At 42.6% G+C, this 14,671-nt stretch overlaps 1 protein-coding gene across 1 annotated transcript in view; it reads right to left on the bottom strand.

Moving 5' to 3' along the window:
* Positions 1-14,671, bottom strand: part of LOC142422848 (ATP-binding cassette sub-family A member 17-like) — an 81,792-nt gene that overhangs the window by 60,924 nt on the left and 6,197 nt on the right. Inside the window, exons 5-7 of the mRNA XM_075528080.1 lie at positions 12,679-12,735; positions 11,947-12,208; positions 356-483 (exon numbers count right to left, since the gene is read on the bottom strand). Of these exons, the coding sequence (XP_075384195.1) occupies positions 356-483; positions 11,947-12,208; positions 12,679-12,735 (447 nt within the window). The remainder of the gene's footprint in view (positions 1-355; positions 484-11,946; positions 12,209-12,678; positions 12,736-14,671) is intronic.

Genomic DNA, 14,671 nt, shown 5'->3' on the forward strand with positions numbered 1-14,671 from the left:
AGGTCCTAATGGTAGCCTGACTATACTGAGAAGGGACTAGAGGCCCAGAAGTGCTCCTAAAAGTTTTCCAAGGTCATTCAGCTCATACCTTGCAAAGCCAGGCTGTTGGGAGTCCATCTCTCTAGCCATCAAGCAACTGAACATACACCACCATCCTGTCCTCTCAGGATCCAGGCTTGCTTGGGACAAGGTTCCACTCTTAAAAGAATCCAAAAACTAGGAGGGAACTCAATGTGCCATTCTCTAGTCTCTTCTGCAAATAAGATGGCAGCTGATTGACGGAGTCGAGAAAAACCAAAAGCAGGTTCAGGTCAGGCTGGAGAACCATGAGGCTGTTAAGAGACTATGTTCTTACCGAAAGGGGCAAAGGATCCTTGCTGCCATTGAAGTTATGATCAAAAACAATTCCAGCTAATGCATAGAAACCTTTGGGATCATCAGTTATGTAACTTTCAAATTCAGGATTTGATTGGCAGCCTAGAACTGCAGAGAGAAAAATATCCAATCAGTTGTGTGATTGGCGGAAGGCAAATATTGTTCTGTCCCCATCCCTCTCAACCTGAGAGGACTGCCACTACGCAAGGAAGGGCAAACAAACCCCACTCACTCATGCATTCATTCACTCTGCAAGCACATGAGCATGTATCATTGAGTCGATCCTGACTCTTAGTTACTCTGCACGACTGAATAGATCTGCCCTGTGCATTTCCAAGGCTGCAAATCTTTCTGAACCAGAGTTGAAAGCCTCATTTTTCTCCTGACGGGCAGTTGGTGGTTTCAAAATGCTAGTCTTGCACATGAGCAGCCCGGCACCCATGAACAAACACGAGATGCTAATACAAAGCATCTTTTAAAATTGTCTCCTCCGTGAGGTGCTGGAAAACACCTTGTGCCCCAGTCCTCCTTATCTAGGCAGTACATAGGACCTTTCGGTAGGTGGAACACAACAGTTGTCTATGTTTATGAGGAAAGTGAGATTGGTCCATATCAACCTTCTCTTCACTGATTTAATGGACACCCAGAATGGAGAACAAAATAAAGACATTTAGCTGCTCTGAGGAGAGAACAGCTTGATAGAAAATTTCCCCAGAGAGTAATTCTTCCTTAGAACTTTGCGGGCAGTAAGACGCAACTTAGCATCAATGTTGCTGAGAGTTCTGTCTGCTCTGGGCAGTATTCTGGTTTTCCTCTCTGAAAGCTTTCAGGATTTATATTGGTTTATCTTTAAAGCGCTAAAAAGAGAGAATGTTACTTTAAGGATTAAGGTGCTCCCAGTTGTGGTTGACACTGGTTCAGCAAAACCAGTAGCTAATTTTTTGTTGAGTTCAGCGAACCCGTTGTTAGGATGGCACTTGTCATCAGGGTTCTTTCAATGTGGAAATCACAAATTTACATTCCTTACTCTTTTTTTTCTTTTCTAGACATTTCTTTTCTTTTTTAAAAAATAGTTTTATTAGGGGTTCATACAACTCTTATCGCAATCCATACATACATAAATTGTGTAAAGCACATTTGTACATTCATTGCCCTCATCATTCTCAAAGCATCTGCTCTCCACCTAAGCCCCCTAGCATCAGCTCCTCATTTTTTCCCGTCCCTCCCTGCTCCCCACTCCCTCATGAACCCTTGATAATTTATAAACTATTATTTTGTCATATCTTGCCCTGTCCGATGTCTCCCTTCACCCACTTTTCTGTTGTCTGCCCCCCAGGGAGGAGGTCACATGTAGATCCTTGTAATCAGTTTCCCCTTTCCAACCCACTCTCCCTCTACCCTCCCAGTATCACCATACACACCACTGGTCCTGAAGGGATCATCAGCCCTGGATACCCTGTGTTTCCAGTTCCTATCTGTACCAGTGTACATCCTCTGGTCTTGCCAGATTTGTAAGGTAGAATTGGGATCATGATAGTTGGGGAGGAGGAAGCATTTAGGAACTAGAGGAAAGTTGTATGTTTCATCGTTGCTACATTGCACCCTGATTGGCTCATCTCCTCCCTGAGACCCTTCTATAAGGGGATGTCCAGTGGCCTACAAATGGGCTTTGGGTTTCCACTCAGTACTCCCTCCATCATTCACAATGATATGATTTTTTGTTCTGATGATGCCTGATACCTAATCCCTTCGACACCTCATGATTGCACAGGCTGGTGTGCTTCCTCCATGTGGGCTTTGTTGCTGCTGAGCTAGATGTCCGCTTGTTTACTTCAAGACTTTAAGATCCCAGATGCTATATCTATTAATAGCCGTGGAACCATCAGCTTTCTTCACCACATTTGCTTATTCACCTGCTTTGTCTTCAGCAGTTGTGTTAGGAAGGTGAGCATCATGGAATGCCAATTTAATAGAACAAAGTGTTCTTGCATTGAGGGAGTACTTGAGTAGAGGCCCAATGTCCTTCTGCTACCTTAATACTAAACCTATAAATATATGCACATAGATCTATTTCCCCATCCTCATATATAAATATATTTACATATGTACATGCCTTTATTTAGACCTCTATAAATGCCCTTTGCCTCCTATCCTTTCCTCTGTTTCCTTTGACTTTCCTCTTGTCCCACTATCATGCTCAGTCTTCACTTGGGTTTCAGTATTTCCTCCTTACTCTTTTTTATTTATTTATTTATTTTTTTTGCCAGAGGGGCTTCCCTTTATTTTAGTTTTATTAATCGGATACAGAGCGCAGGCACTTACAGTGGTCAGACTGAGCGAGGAGCGATCAGGGTCCGCCCAGAGAGCACCTGGGGCTTACTCTTTTTTAACATTCATTTACATAACAGTGGATTCTAAATTCATTCCATCTGTACTTACAAAATATTAGACAGAACTATGCTTATAGTATTTCATTTCATAAAACTCTTATACTTTTGATGAAATAACACATTTTCATTCCCTTATATTTGCTGCTTCAGTAAATAAACATATAATGTAAACAGAAAACGTGCCAAACAACCAGAGGGTAACACACCGTCATTCCTTTAAGCTTTGAGTTATGCTCCAAATTCCCAGAGATATTACAAGAGAATTATGCAATTCCTGAAAGCGTTCAAAGAGCTAAAAATATTGTCAGAACAATTCTTTTAAGGTCAGCGGAAGTGCAGAGGTTTTTCAGAGATGAACACAATATGTTTAGAAAAGTTACCTCTAATCTAGCAAACACAATGACTCTTTTATCACTATACTAAGGAGGAACTGCACAACACAATGACTGTTATGTAAATGGCCTACCACGAAAGGAACGGGATCCTATTCCTACAGTGCAAAGATGGCTAAGAATAAATCATTCATTCTACATATAACCCCCTCCCTGGGGGACGGACAACAGAAAAGTCGGTGAAGGGAGATGTTGGATAGTGTAAGACATGACAAAATAATAATAGTTGATAACCTATCAAGGGTTCATGAGGGGGGATGGGGAGAGAGGGAAAAAATGAGGAGCTGATACCAAGAGCTCAAGTAGAAAGAAAATGTTTTGAGAATGTTAATAGCAACAACTGTACAAATATGCTTGCCACAATGGATGTATGTATAGATTGTGATAAAATAGTTGTACCAGCCCCCAATAAAATGATTTTAAAAAACCCACTTGGATCACACACAAAGAATAAATCATAGAGCCAATAATGCTCAGATAAAAGTGAAATATATCGCAAGTGAGGAAGCTAATCAGGAAGCAATATGGAAATATCTTCAACAATAGCCTTCTTGCCAGGTACTATTTAATATTTTAAAACTTTCTTATAATCTGTTTTGTGTACCTCTTGTGTTTTTCTTATTTATTAATGGAGTGAAATAATAAACTACCTTTCAGTATATCTTTTTTATACTTAAATCAGTCAATAGGGCAGCAAACTGGTTGTTAAATTAGTTGAATCCCACTACTGGGTGTGCCTGACCCAAGTCATGCTATGTTCAATGACCTCATCTGCATGTGACAGTTGGACAATGAATAGGAAGACTGAAGAAGAGTTGGTGCCTTTAAGTTGTGGTGTTCGCAAAGAATATTGCAAGCCTCACGGGCTGCTCAAAAGCTCATGTCTTGGAAGAGGTGCGATCAGAATGCTGCTTAGCAGCCAGGATGGTCGGGCTTCTTCCAGCTTACCGTGGACGTGTTGTCAGGAGTGACCAGTCCCTGGAGAAGGACATCAGGTACGGTAAAGTCAAGGGGCAGCAAAAAGAGAGGAAGGCCCTACACAAAGTGGACTGACACAGTGGCTGCAACGATGGGGTCAAACATGGCAACTGTGAGGATGGCGGAGGACGGGGCAGTGTTTCTGTCTGTTGTTTACAGAGTTGCTATGAGTCAGAAGCAACTTGATGGCACCTAACAACACTGCTTCATCTGTGTACTTCAGAAATGTCACTAATCAGTGTCTACCGTTGCCACCATTCGTTTTCCCTGCTTGGAATGAGTGACACTCTTTGTTCCTTTAGATGTTCTTTTTTATGCTTGCTTGTGTTTGCTTCCTCTCCTCGTTCATCCTTTTGTTTCTTTCTGTTGGGACTCCTAGCAGAGGAAGGGTGACATCCAGGCCTGGCCTTCATGCTCAGTAACTTTTCGATCATACTTTCCATGTCTTTGTCCTTCTGCTTTACATTTGTAAGTGCTTCCTTCATCGTTCCTCTGGACCACCTATCAGACTTTAACCGTGTCCATTCTTACTGTTTCCATGAGCATTATGCTAATACTCATTGTTCACTTTTAAGACTCTTCTTTTTTTGTTTCCTGTTCAGAGAAGTCTGGTTTTGCTTTGGAGCACAGACATTCTCTCAAATCTCTAACATTTCTATTAACTAGCTTTTTCTTTCTTTCTATTGAAAACAAAAGTTATTCTCATGGTGAGAAATCCTAACAATACTAAAGGTTAAATGGTGAAATCATTCACCTACCGCAGGCTCCCTGATCCTCTATTGAAATACAACCCAGTAGCCCAGTTTCTTTTGTTTGATATTTTTTTTAAAACCATCTATGACTTAGCTTGTGGGCATGATAAAGGAATATAGACATTATTTAGCATTTTTCCATAAGTAACAAGAAAGCGTGATGAAAAAAAAGAACCTACTTTTTCCAGATAATGAACTGCAACACATGATTGTGTTCTGTAAGAAGAGCAACAGTGAGGTGACCACCAAGATCCTCTCCTCACTGACATAGGGGTTGATATGCATTTTAATTCTACTTTAATTCCATCAGGCATTATTATTATAGTCTAATACAACATTTGCTTAGATTTATGCATAGTGCCTTTTTTTCCTCATATAATCCAGCTTCTCTGATTTGCTCAGCGTACAGGTTGAATAAGTATAGTGAGAAGATACAATCCTGATGCACACCTGTTAGTGCACATTTCAATTGGTATTCCATGAATTCCTGGAGTCTTATTTTTGGCTAACCCTAACCACGATACAACCACTTCTTGATTCTAAACTATACAAGATCCCTTCAACCTGTTCGAATGACTGCCTTGGTCTATGTACATGTTCTGCATCAGCACAATCAAGTGTTCTGGAATTGCCATTCTCAGCTACCTTATAAATAATTTGCTGTGCTCCACATAGTTGAGTGTCTTTGCATGGTCAATAAAGCACATGTGATCATCTTTCTGGCATTCTCTGCTTTCAGCCAAGTTCCATCTGACATCAGCAATGAGATCCTTTGTTCAATGATCTTTCTGACTCCTACTTGAGTTTCTGGCAGTTCCCTATTGATGAAACCAATTTTTAATTACCTTCAGCAAAATTTTATTTGTGTAATATTAATAATACTTTGATCATTTCTGTGTTCTGCTAGGTGACATGCTACCTACAGGTGCTTTTAGATTGTTTATTTCTTTGAACATAGCAAAGAATGATTTTATGTAATGGGCTAGTGATTTTATCTGAAGTATTTTCCAGTTTGTTGTTGTTTACACAATTCACCTTTGGTGTCTTCTTTCCTACTATGTTTGATTATTTTTTATTGTGTGCTCCTTGGTCTTGATATATTTTGGGTGGGTTTTCTTTGAGCTATTGACTGAAGGTAGGTTCTAGTATTCAATAATCAATGTGTTATCTCCAAGATAGAGAGTGACGGTAGCGTCCTACAGAAATATTTGCATCTTCCAGCCTGAGCCCCACTGAATAGTTTTAGGGATTTCTCTCTTCTCACTCTTTTTTGATAACCAGTTGATGTGAATTTGAGCTACAAATTTCAGGGATGCTCCCATCTCCCTGCTCTTCTCAATTCCAGGGCAGGATTCCTTGAGGACCCTGAGGTGAGAGTGGAGCGTGTTTATTCCTGAGTTCCCCAGCTCCGTGGGGAGATAGTCTCTTCTTCATCTTCCCCTTTGACTTAGCCTTGACTTTGTCTCCTTTCCCTCTGTGTCATACAAGGCTACGAAAAAGAACAGCTCCATCTCCCCCAATCTGTTGCATGCTTCATTAACAGCTTAGGAGCTACATTGACCTCGTTGGTTTCCTTCCTTCCCCTAGAAATTTTCATTTAGGAAAATATCTAGTAACCTGGAAAATGTTAACAATCTACACTTTGATCTGGTGATGGGATCATGACCTATTTTTCTTTTTTCTTATTTGTGCTTTTGTGGTGCTTTGCTTCCTTAATGAAACTTAGCTTCTTTTAAAATATCTCCACACCATTAAATTGTGAAAATAACATAAACAGGAAAATATGTAAAATGTAAATTTCAATTGAATAAATATTCATAAAATGAACATTTAAGTAATAATCTCCCACATAAATAAAATACTTTTCCATAGTTTTTTGGCTTGATATATCCTTATTTTGAGAATATGTTTTAAATAATTGATCAGCATTTAGTTTCTAAGAGTACTGTATATTCTCGTGTAAAAGCCAAGTTTTCAGCACATTTTTAATGCCGTTTTTGTGGTAAAATTAGGTGCCTCGGCTCATATTCAGGTTGGCTTATATTCGCGAATATACAGTAAGTACTTGGGGGCGAGTTGGGCCCCCAAGTAGCCTAACTTCCAGGTTATAGAGTGGAATGCAATCATCTCTTTCCCCAAAGTTCTCAGCAAGAATCTCATTAAGTTTCCCTGCCTGTAAGTTCGGTGCCTTCCTGGACCAACCATTGTTTTGAGGGGACTGCGATGGGAAGACTGTGTTAGACAGAGGTGACATGCTCTATCCTTAGTCCGGAGTGAGGTCAACACAACTTGAAATAGGAGGGTTGAAACGGGGTTGGGATCAGGGCCCCCGAGAGAAACAAGATTGTGTCTGTGCAAAGATCAGTCCAAAAGTATTACTACAAAATCAGATACCTTTATTGAACAAAACACATCAACATGTGACACTATTGTTTCTTGAGCTATTCCCCATCTAGTCTACACACTTCTGCGGGGCAGTGTTTCCATGCTTCTCACCCTTCCCTGAAGAAGTTTGCACTTTAATTTATGCAAATGGAAGTTTTGGTATCCCCAGAGAGCTCAAGTCCTGTTCCTTTTAAATGTTCCTAGAGCCTGGGGAACAAAATGAGACACCTGAAGGAGCAAAATTAGGGCTGTAGGGGAATGGGTAAGGTGTCCCAACAAAATTCTCCCAGGCAAACCCTTGCTACCCTGGAAGAACAAGCACATTCCTCAGCACAGCCTCCCTGACCTCTTCTTACCACTACAGTGTGTCATTTCTTTAAAATCTTTATAAGAAGCCCCCTGACCACCTGTGTTTTGAGAAATCTTATCAGGACTCCCCAAGAAACGCTCTCCATCACCTTGTGAGTTGACCTCTCTGCCTTGATTTGAACAAGCCGAGCAGATCCCCTCAGAAGCCCCTCTTGATTGAACCTTATTTCTGAAGGCCTCTTAATGAGACCAAGAGAATTAATTTATCAGATCACAAAGACAGATTTAAACTCATCTTGCTTGGAATAAACCTGTGCAGGTAAGAATAACACTTTTTGACTTGGCCTCATATGCTACAAGCATGAGCAGAGGCTGGGAAGGAACAACCAACCAACCGAGCAGAAAGCTATTTCAGTTCAGAAAGTACTAGCCAACAACTGTTTGTTTTTACTTCAAGGCAGACGGTTTACTTAGGAGGTGTCAAGAGGAGGGAAATTTACCTTTAGGTTTTTATCTTTTTGTTTTGTTTGGAAATTTCAAATGCAAAGCATTCATTTCTTTTTCACTGTGAATTCTTAAGATTCTTTTGTTTACAATTTTAAAAAAACATACCCCAAACCATTGAGGAAACATTTGCCTGGGATGTGGGATGTCTCGCTTTAAAGGCTGCCATTATTTCATGGAGTACAGAGAGAAGGAGGAAAGGGAAACAGGGAGTTGTTTACAGGCAAGAAGTGAGCAAAGAAGACAATTGGCAATGACAGGAAGAGAGGCCGTGAGGACACCTGTGTCACAGCATTCAGAGAAGAGAATGTCCCTGTTACCAAATTCCAAACCCTCGGCCATCAAGTTGATTCTCATCCACAGTGACCCATAGAACAGTGAGGGCAACTAGAACAGTGATGAGAGAAAGCACTCGGCTTGGCAACTAGCAAGCCATTGATGACCTTTTTCTTTTTCTTCTTTTTTAGTAGGTACCAGTACAGCACTGAAGGCAGAAGACAGCTCACAAGGGGCTAAAATAATCAGTGGAAAGTAATAAGATAGAAAGAAGCTTTCAAGACCTTCGTGGAGGGCAGACTTTTTAAAAAAATCATTTTATTATGGGCTCATACAACTCTTATCACAATCCATACGTACATCAATTGTGTAACCACATTTGTACACTCATTGCCCTCATCATTCTCCAAACATTTGCTCTCCAATTAAGCCCCTGGCATTAGCTCATTTTTCTTCTCCCTCCCCACTCCCGCCACTCTCCTAAACCCGTGATAATATATAAATTATTATTTTGTCATGTCTTGCACTATCTGACATATCCCTTCACCCACTTTTCTGTTGTCCATCCCCCAAGGAGGAGGTTATATGTAGATTTTGTAATTGGTTCCCCCTTTCCACCCACCCTTTCTCCACCCTCCTGGTATTGGCACTCTCACCACTGGTCCTGAGGGGATCATCAGCCCTGGATTCCTTGTGTTTCCAGTTCCTATCTGTACCAGTGTACATCCTCTGGTCTAGTCAAATTTGTAGGGTAGAAGAATTGGGATCATGATAGTGGGTGCCGGGGGGAGGAAGCATTTAGGAACTAGAGGAAAGTTGCATGTTTCATCATTGCTACCCTGCACCCTGATTGACTCATCTCCTCTCCACGACCCTTCTGTAAGGGGATGTTCAATTGCCTACAGATGGGTTTTGGGTCTCCACTCCACACTCCCCCTCATTCACAATGATATAATTTTTTGTTCTGATGATGCCTGATACCTGATCCCTTCAACACCTCATGATTGCACAGGCTGGTGTGCTTCTTCTATGTGGGCTTTGTTGTTTCTGAGCTAGATGGCCGCTTGTTTACTTCAAGCCTTTAAGACGCCAGACCCCGTATCTTTTGATAGTTAGGCACCATCAGCCTTCTTCACCACATTTGCTTATGCACTCGCTTTGTCTTCAGTGATTGTGTCAGGAAGGTGAACATCATGGAATGCCAGTTTAATAGAACAAAGTATTCTTGCACTGAGGGAGTACTTGAGTGGAGGTTCAACGTCCTTTTGCTACCTTAATATTAAATATATACATATATGCACATAGATCTATTTCCGCATCCTCATATAAAAATATGTTTACATATGTACATGCCTGTATTTAGACTTCCTAGCTCTTTCCTCTACTTCCTTTTACTTTTTGGAGGGAGGACTTCTTGAAGTCAGATCTTACAGGAAAGTCAAAGGAGACAATTTCTTTTAAAATAAAGCTGACTTGAAAGTAAAGCACAATTTCCCACTATTAAGGGAACCAGGAGTTAATGTTTGAGGAAGGTCCCAAACAGGCAGGAGAGTTTCTGACCAATCACTTGGAACTCCAACCCCTGTTACCTTCTCTGGGAAAGCAGGTGCCTGTGTAACCCCATCTCCTGAGTGCAAGCCAGCCATCCCCCTTCTCCTGAATTTCTGCAGATACACCTCCTTGTCGATCACACCTGCATGGGACAGCCTGAGAAATTTCAGCTTCTCTGAAAGCTTCTTCTGCCTTTTGCACAGAGGAGGAGCCCAGACACATTAGCAAGGTCTACAAGGTTCTCAGCCACAGGTTCTCACAACTACAGACCACATCTGAAACCACTCCCCCATGTTCTGCACTTCAGCCTCCAGTGCTGATTTTCCGATCCTCGGACACCTAAGGAACTCTTGGCCTCTAGGGTGTGCTGTTTGATGCTCCTCTGCCACCTCCTGAACCTATGGCTCCCATTTCACACAGCTGCTCTGCGTCTTCCCTGCCTTAACTACCTCATCACCTCCTTAGGGAAGCTATTTCTTTTAAGAAAAATTCGTAAAATCTGTTTCTGTTGAGGTTCCCACTCACAGCCCTATAGGCAAAGTAGAACTGCCATCTTGAGGGAAGCAGACTGCCACCTCGTTTCTCCTGCTGAGCAGCTGGCAGCCTTGAACCACTAACCTTTAGCTAGCCGCTGAGTGCTTTAACCACTGTCACTAGGACTCTTTCAGTTCATACTCTCTTATTTATAAAGTCACTGAACTAGAACAGTATGTTCACTCACTCACTGCCACCAAGTCAATTTCAACCCTGAGTAGCCCTACACAGGGTTTCTGAGCTTATGAATCTGCAGGAACACTCCGCCTCATCTTTCTCCCACATAAAGCACAACTTTCAAAACAGTGCTTCTCAAATTGTAACACTGAGGGCCTTTAAAAATGATTTGCTCCCCCTGAATGGCACTACAGCTGGGAGAATGGACACCTCCTTTTCACTTTAAGCCTTTAAGTTCTGTTAATATTTTTACAGTCACATCCATTTACTATTGCATTGGGTAACTCTGCTGCATAAGGCCTCTTTAGAGTGTTGAAAAGCAAAGAGGTTCCTTTGAGGACTAAGGTGCGCCTCACCCAAGCCATGGTCTTTTCCATTGCCTCATACGCATGTGACGGTCGGACCCTCAATAAGGAAGACCGAAATCAATGCAAAGCATTTGGAAAGTACCATGGACTGCCAAAAGAGCAAACAGATTTGTCTTGCCAGAGCTTTATCTCACGCACTTTATATTTGTTAGGAGAAACCAGTCCCTGAAGAAGAACACCATGTGTGGGAATATAGAAGGGCAATGAGAAAAAATCAAACCTTCAACAAGATGGCAAAGTGGTGTTAACAATGGACTCACACATAAAACAATGGGGAGGATAACACAGGAGCAGACAGGGTTTCATTGAACTGCACCTAGGGCTGCTGTGGCCGGGACCGACTCAACAGTACCGAACAACAGCAAGAGGAGCCCTGGTGGCACATCAGTTAAGGCACTTAGCTGCTAACCACAAGTTCAAAAGACAAAGCAGGTAGTTTGCCTCCATCAAGGTTGACAGCCTCAGAAACCCAAGGAGCAGTGTGCTTGTCCCCCCTATAGGCCTAAAGGAGGAACATTACACTGGGGATGTACACAAATCTTAGAATAATTAACCACCTGAGATCAAATAAACAGCATTTGCCGTTGGGCCAAGTTCAGAAGGGTGAGGAAGGAAGGAGGAATGAAAGCGGGAAGTGCAGTAAGCCATGCTGCACGGTGAGGACTGCAATGCATGAGATGAAACAAACCGCATCGGTACTGTTGAATGGAAAACTGATCCGCTCTGCTCACCTTCATTCAATTCACAGCAAAAAAAAAAAAAAGCCATAAATCACACTCATCTGTACTGTCTTTAGAAAGAATAAAAACTCGACGTGGACTGCTTTCCCTACCTATTCTTTAAAATTTACAGACCCTGGATTTGGAATCACTATCACAAGAATTCTTGGGCAAAAACGTCAGGCAACCCTTGGGAAATATGCCTCCCGTACCCTTGGCCCATCTTTCCGTCTAACCTTCAAATGGAATGTCAAAGCTTTTCTCCACCATTTCAGTGATGCTTTTCACGGTCGCACTGTGAGAAGGGATGTAAACAAGTTGAAAAATACTTTTCTGAGTGTGATAATAGAAGTATCCTGGCAGGGCACTGATATCAATTGGATAGTAGTTGGAAGAAGGCATTTTTTTGGGTAGACTATTAAAACGAAGGTATATTACTATTGCGGAAAACAGGAATGGCATCAAGATTTCAAGGAGTGTAATCAGAGGCTTCCGCTTCTAGAATAAAAACAGAACAGAAGCTGCATGTCAGTCCAAACAGAAAACCAGTGTAAGCATGTGGGGCTTACTCTTCTGGCAAAAACTGCTCCATCTTCCCAGCCCCACCTCTGAACAACGGGCGTGAATTAGCCAGGAACATCCCCTTTGAGCTTTTCTGTGACCAGTGCCAATGACGCTGTCTATACTTAGTTCCAAATCGCTCTTTTGCAGAGGAGGACCCATTGACAGGTAAAGCTGCTCATTTTCTGCAACCCATTATCTCACAGACTAATTTCACGTAAACATTCTGTCCCATGGCGACTCAAAAGGACAGAGTGGAACTGTCTTTCTCCCTTTGGAGGGGGGTAGTAGGTAGGCTCAAAATGCTGGCTTTTCAGTTAGCAGCTGAGTACTCAACCACCACACAACCAGGGCTCCTCCGTCCCTCCCTTGGACTCATGATGTCCCCACAGGAGAGCAGTTCCTACCTTTAAGATAAAATTCTTCCAGAGAAGAAGCTTTAAATTGTTGAACGTTGTCATTTTCTAGCTGAGGAAGAGGGTGTACCTGGTCAGGAAACAGAGGGCAGGGAGAGATAGCCAGCACATTACAAGGATGTAAGCATTACCCCTGGCCCTTTCAGAACCTTGGTGCAGCCTCATTCATGCCGACTTCTCAGCCTTTCCTTCTCCCAACCACAAAAAACCGCTGCGTCCTAGGCCTCCTGTCTTTTCTGTCCACATACCCTGTACCCTGAGTTTCAACCTGTTTTTATGCTCTTGGCTACTTTAAAATCATTTTATTGGGGGCTCATACAACTCTTATCACAATCCATACATATATCAATTGTGTAAAGCACATTTGTACATTCTTTGCCCTCACCATTCTCAAAACATTTGCTCTCCACTTAAGCCCCTGGCATCAGCTCATTTTCCTCTTTCCCCCTCCCTCATGAACCCTTGATAATTTATAAATTATTATTTTGTCATATCTTACACTGTCCAAGGTCACCCTTCACCCACTTTTTTGTTGTCCATTCCCCAGGGAGGAGGTTATATGTAGATCTCTGTAATCGGTTCCCCCTTTCTACCCCACCCTTCCTCCACCCTCCAGGCATCACCACTCTCACCACTGGTCCTGAAGGAATCATCTCCCTGGATTCCCTGTGTGTCCAGTTCCTATCTGTACCAGTGTGCATCCTCTGGTCTAGCCAGATTTGTAAAATAGAATTGGGATTATGATAGTGGGGGTGGGGAAGCATTTAGGAACTAGAGGAAAGTTGTATGTTTCATTGTTGCTACATTGCACCCTGACTGGCTCATATCCTCCACGGGACCCATGCTGTTGACTTTTAATGTGTATCCCATGCTCAGGCTATGCTGCTGAACTCTAGACCCCAATATCTAACAGCTTGTTTGATATCATTGCATGACTCACAGATGTCTCAAACTGGTCACATCAAGACTGAGCCACTGCTATCCTCTTAGAGCAGATTGCTCTACAGTTGGCCTCAGCCACAGCTCAGCGCGCCCACTCGTGTTCTACAAGGCTCTTGACGTCCCTCCCATTCACAACCTCCATCCAGTTTATCAACAAATCCTTTAGAAGGCCCTCTCTTCAGAACAGATCCAGAATTTGACCTCTGTTCACCACCCCTTAGGATCCCTGGTAAGACGAGGCTTTCTGCTCCCATAAACCATTACAGTCTCGGAAATCCACAGGGGCAGTTCTACTCTGTCCTGTGGGATCACTATGAGTTGATATTAACTTGATGGTGTTAAGTTTTGGTTTTAAACTGTTATAGCCTCTGTGTTAGATTCACAAGGGTGATCCTATCCTGGACATGCTAGGGTATGTTCTGATGGCCAGAGGCCAAGCCAATGCACCCAAGCTTGTCTAGCAATTCTCCCCATGTGCTAACCATTCCATGGGTCAGCACAAAGCACACAGCTAAGGGCAATGTCAATACCATAAGGACATAAGCAGGGACTTTGTTTACGCAACTGGGAGGGCCCTGCAGAACTGGGAACAGGAGCCATTTATCACAATGCTTGATACAAGAAAACCCTGGTTTATGGGGCTTGCCCTTGTTGTACTTTGCAGAGGCTGCATTGATGAACCTTTGGAGGTTTGTGGCAACCCTGTGTGAGCAAGTCAAGTCTCCTGGGACCACTTCTCTGACAGCATGTGCTTGCTTTATCTCTGGGCCCAATGGTCATTCTCACAAGAGTTCCACCTTTCCCGTCATGCTACTGCACACTTTGTAGACTTCAGGATCTTGTAAACATAACTGCACTATGCACTGAGAACCCCAACGATGCATGCGCCTCACCTTATTGTCATATTTGTGCCGCAGGCGCTCAGACCTGGGATAAGGCTGCCACCAACTTAGGTGCAGTGGTCTGGATAAAGCCCTCAGTGTTCTGCTCAGTGTTCTGCAGTAAGCCCTGCAAGCTTACTGTGAAGATACTGCGGTGCTGA

The sequence above is a fragment of the Tenrec ecaudatus genome, chromosome 12, assembly GCF_050624435.1.
Source record: "Tenrec ecaudatus isolate mTenEca1 chromosome 12, mTenEca1.hap1, whole genome shotgun sequence".
In the NCBI taxonomy this organism is placed as follows: Eukaryota; Metazoa; Chordata; class Mammalia; order Afrosoricida; family Tenrecidae; genus Tenrec; species Tenrec ecaudatus.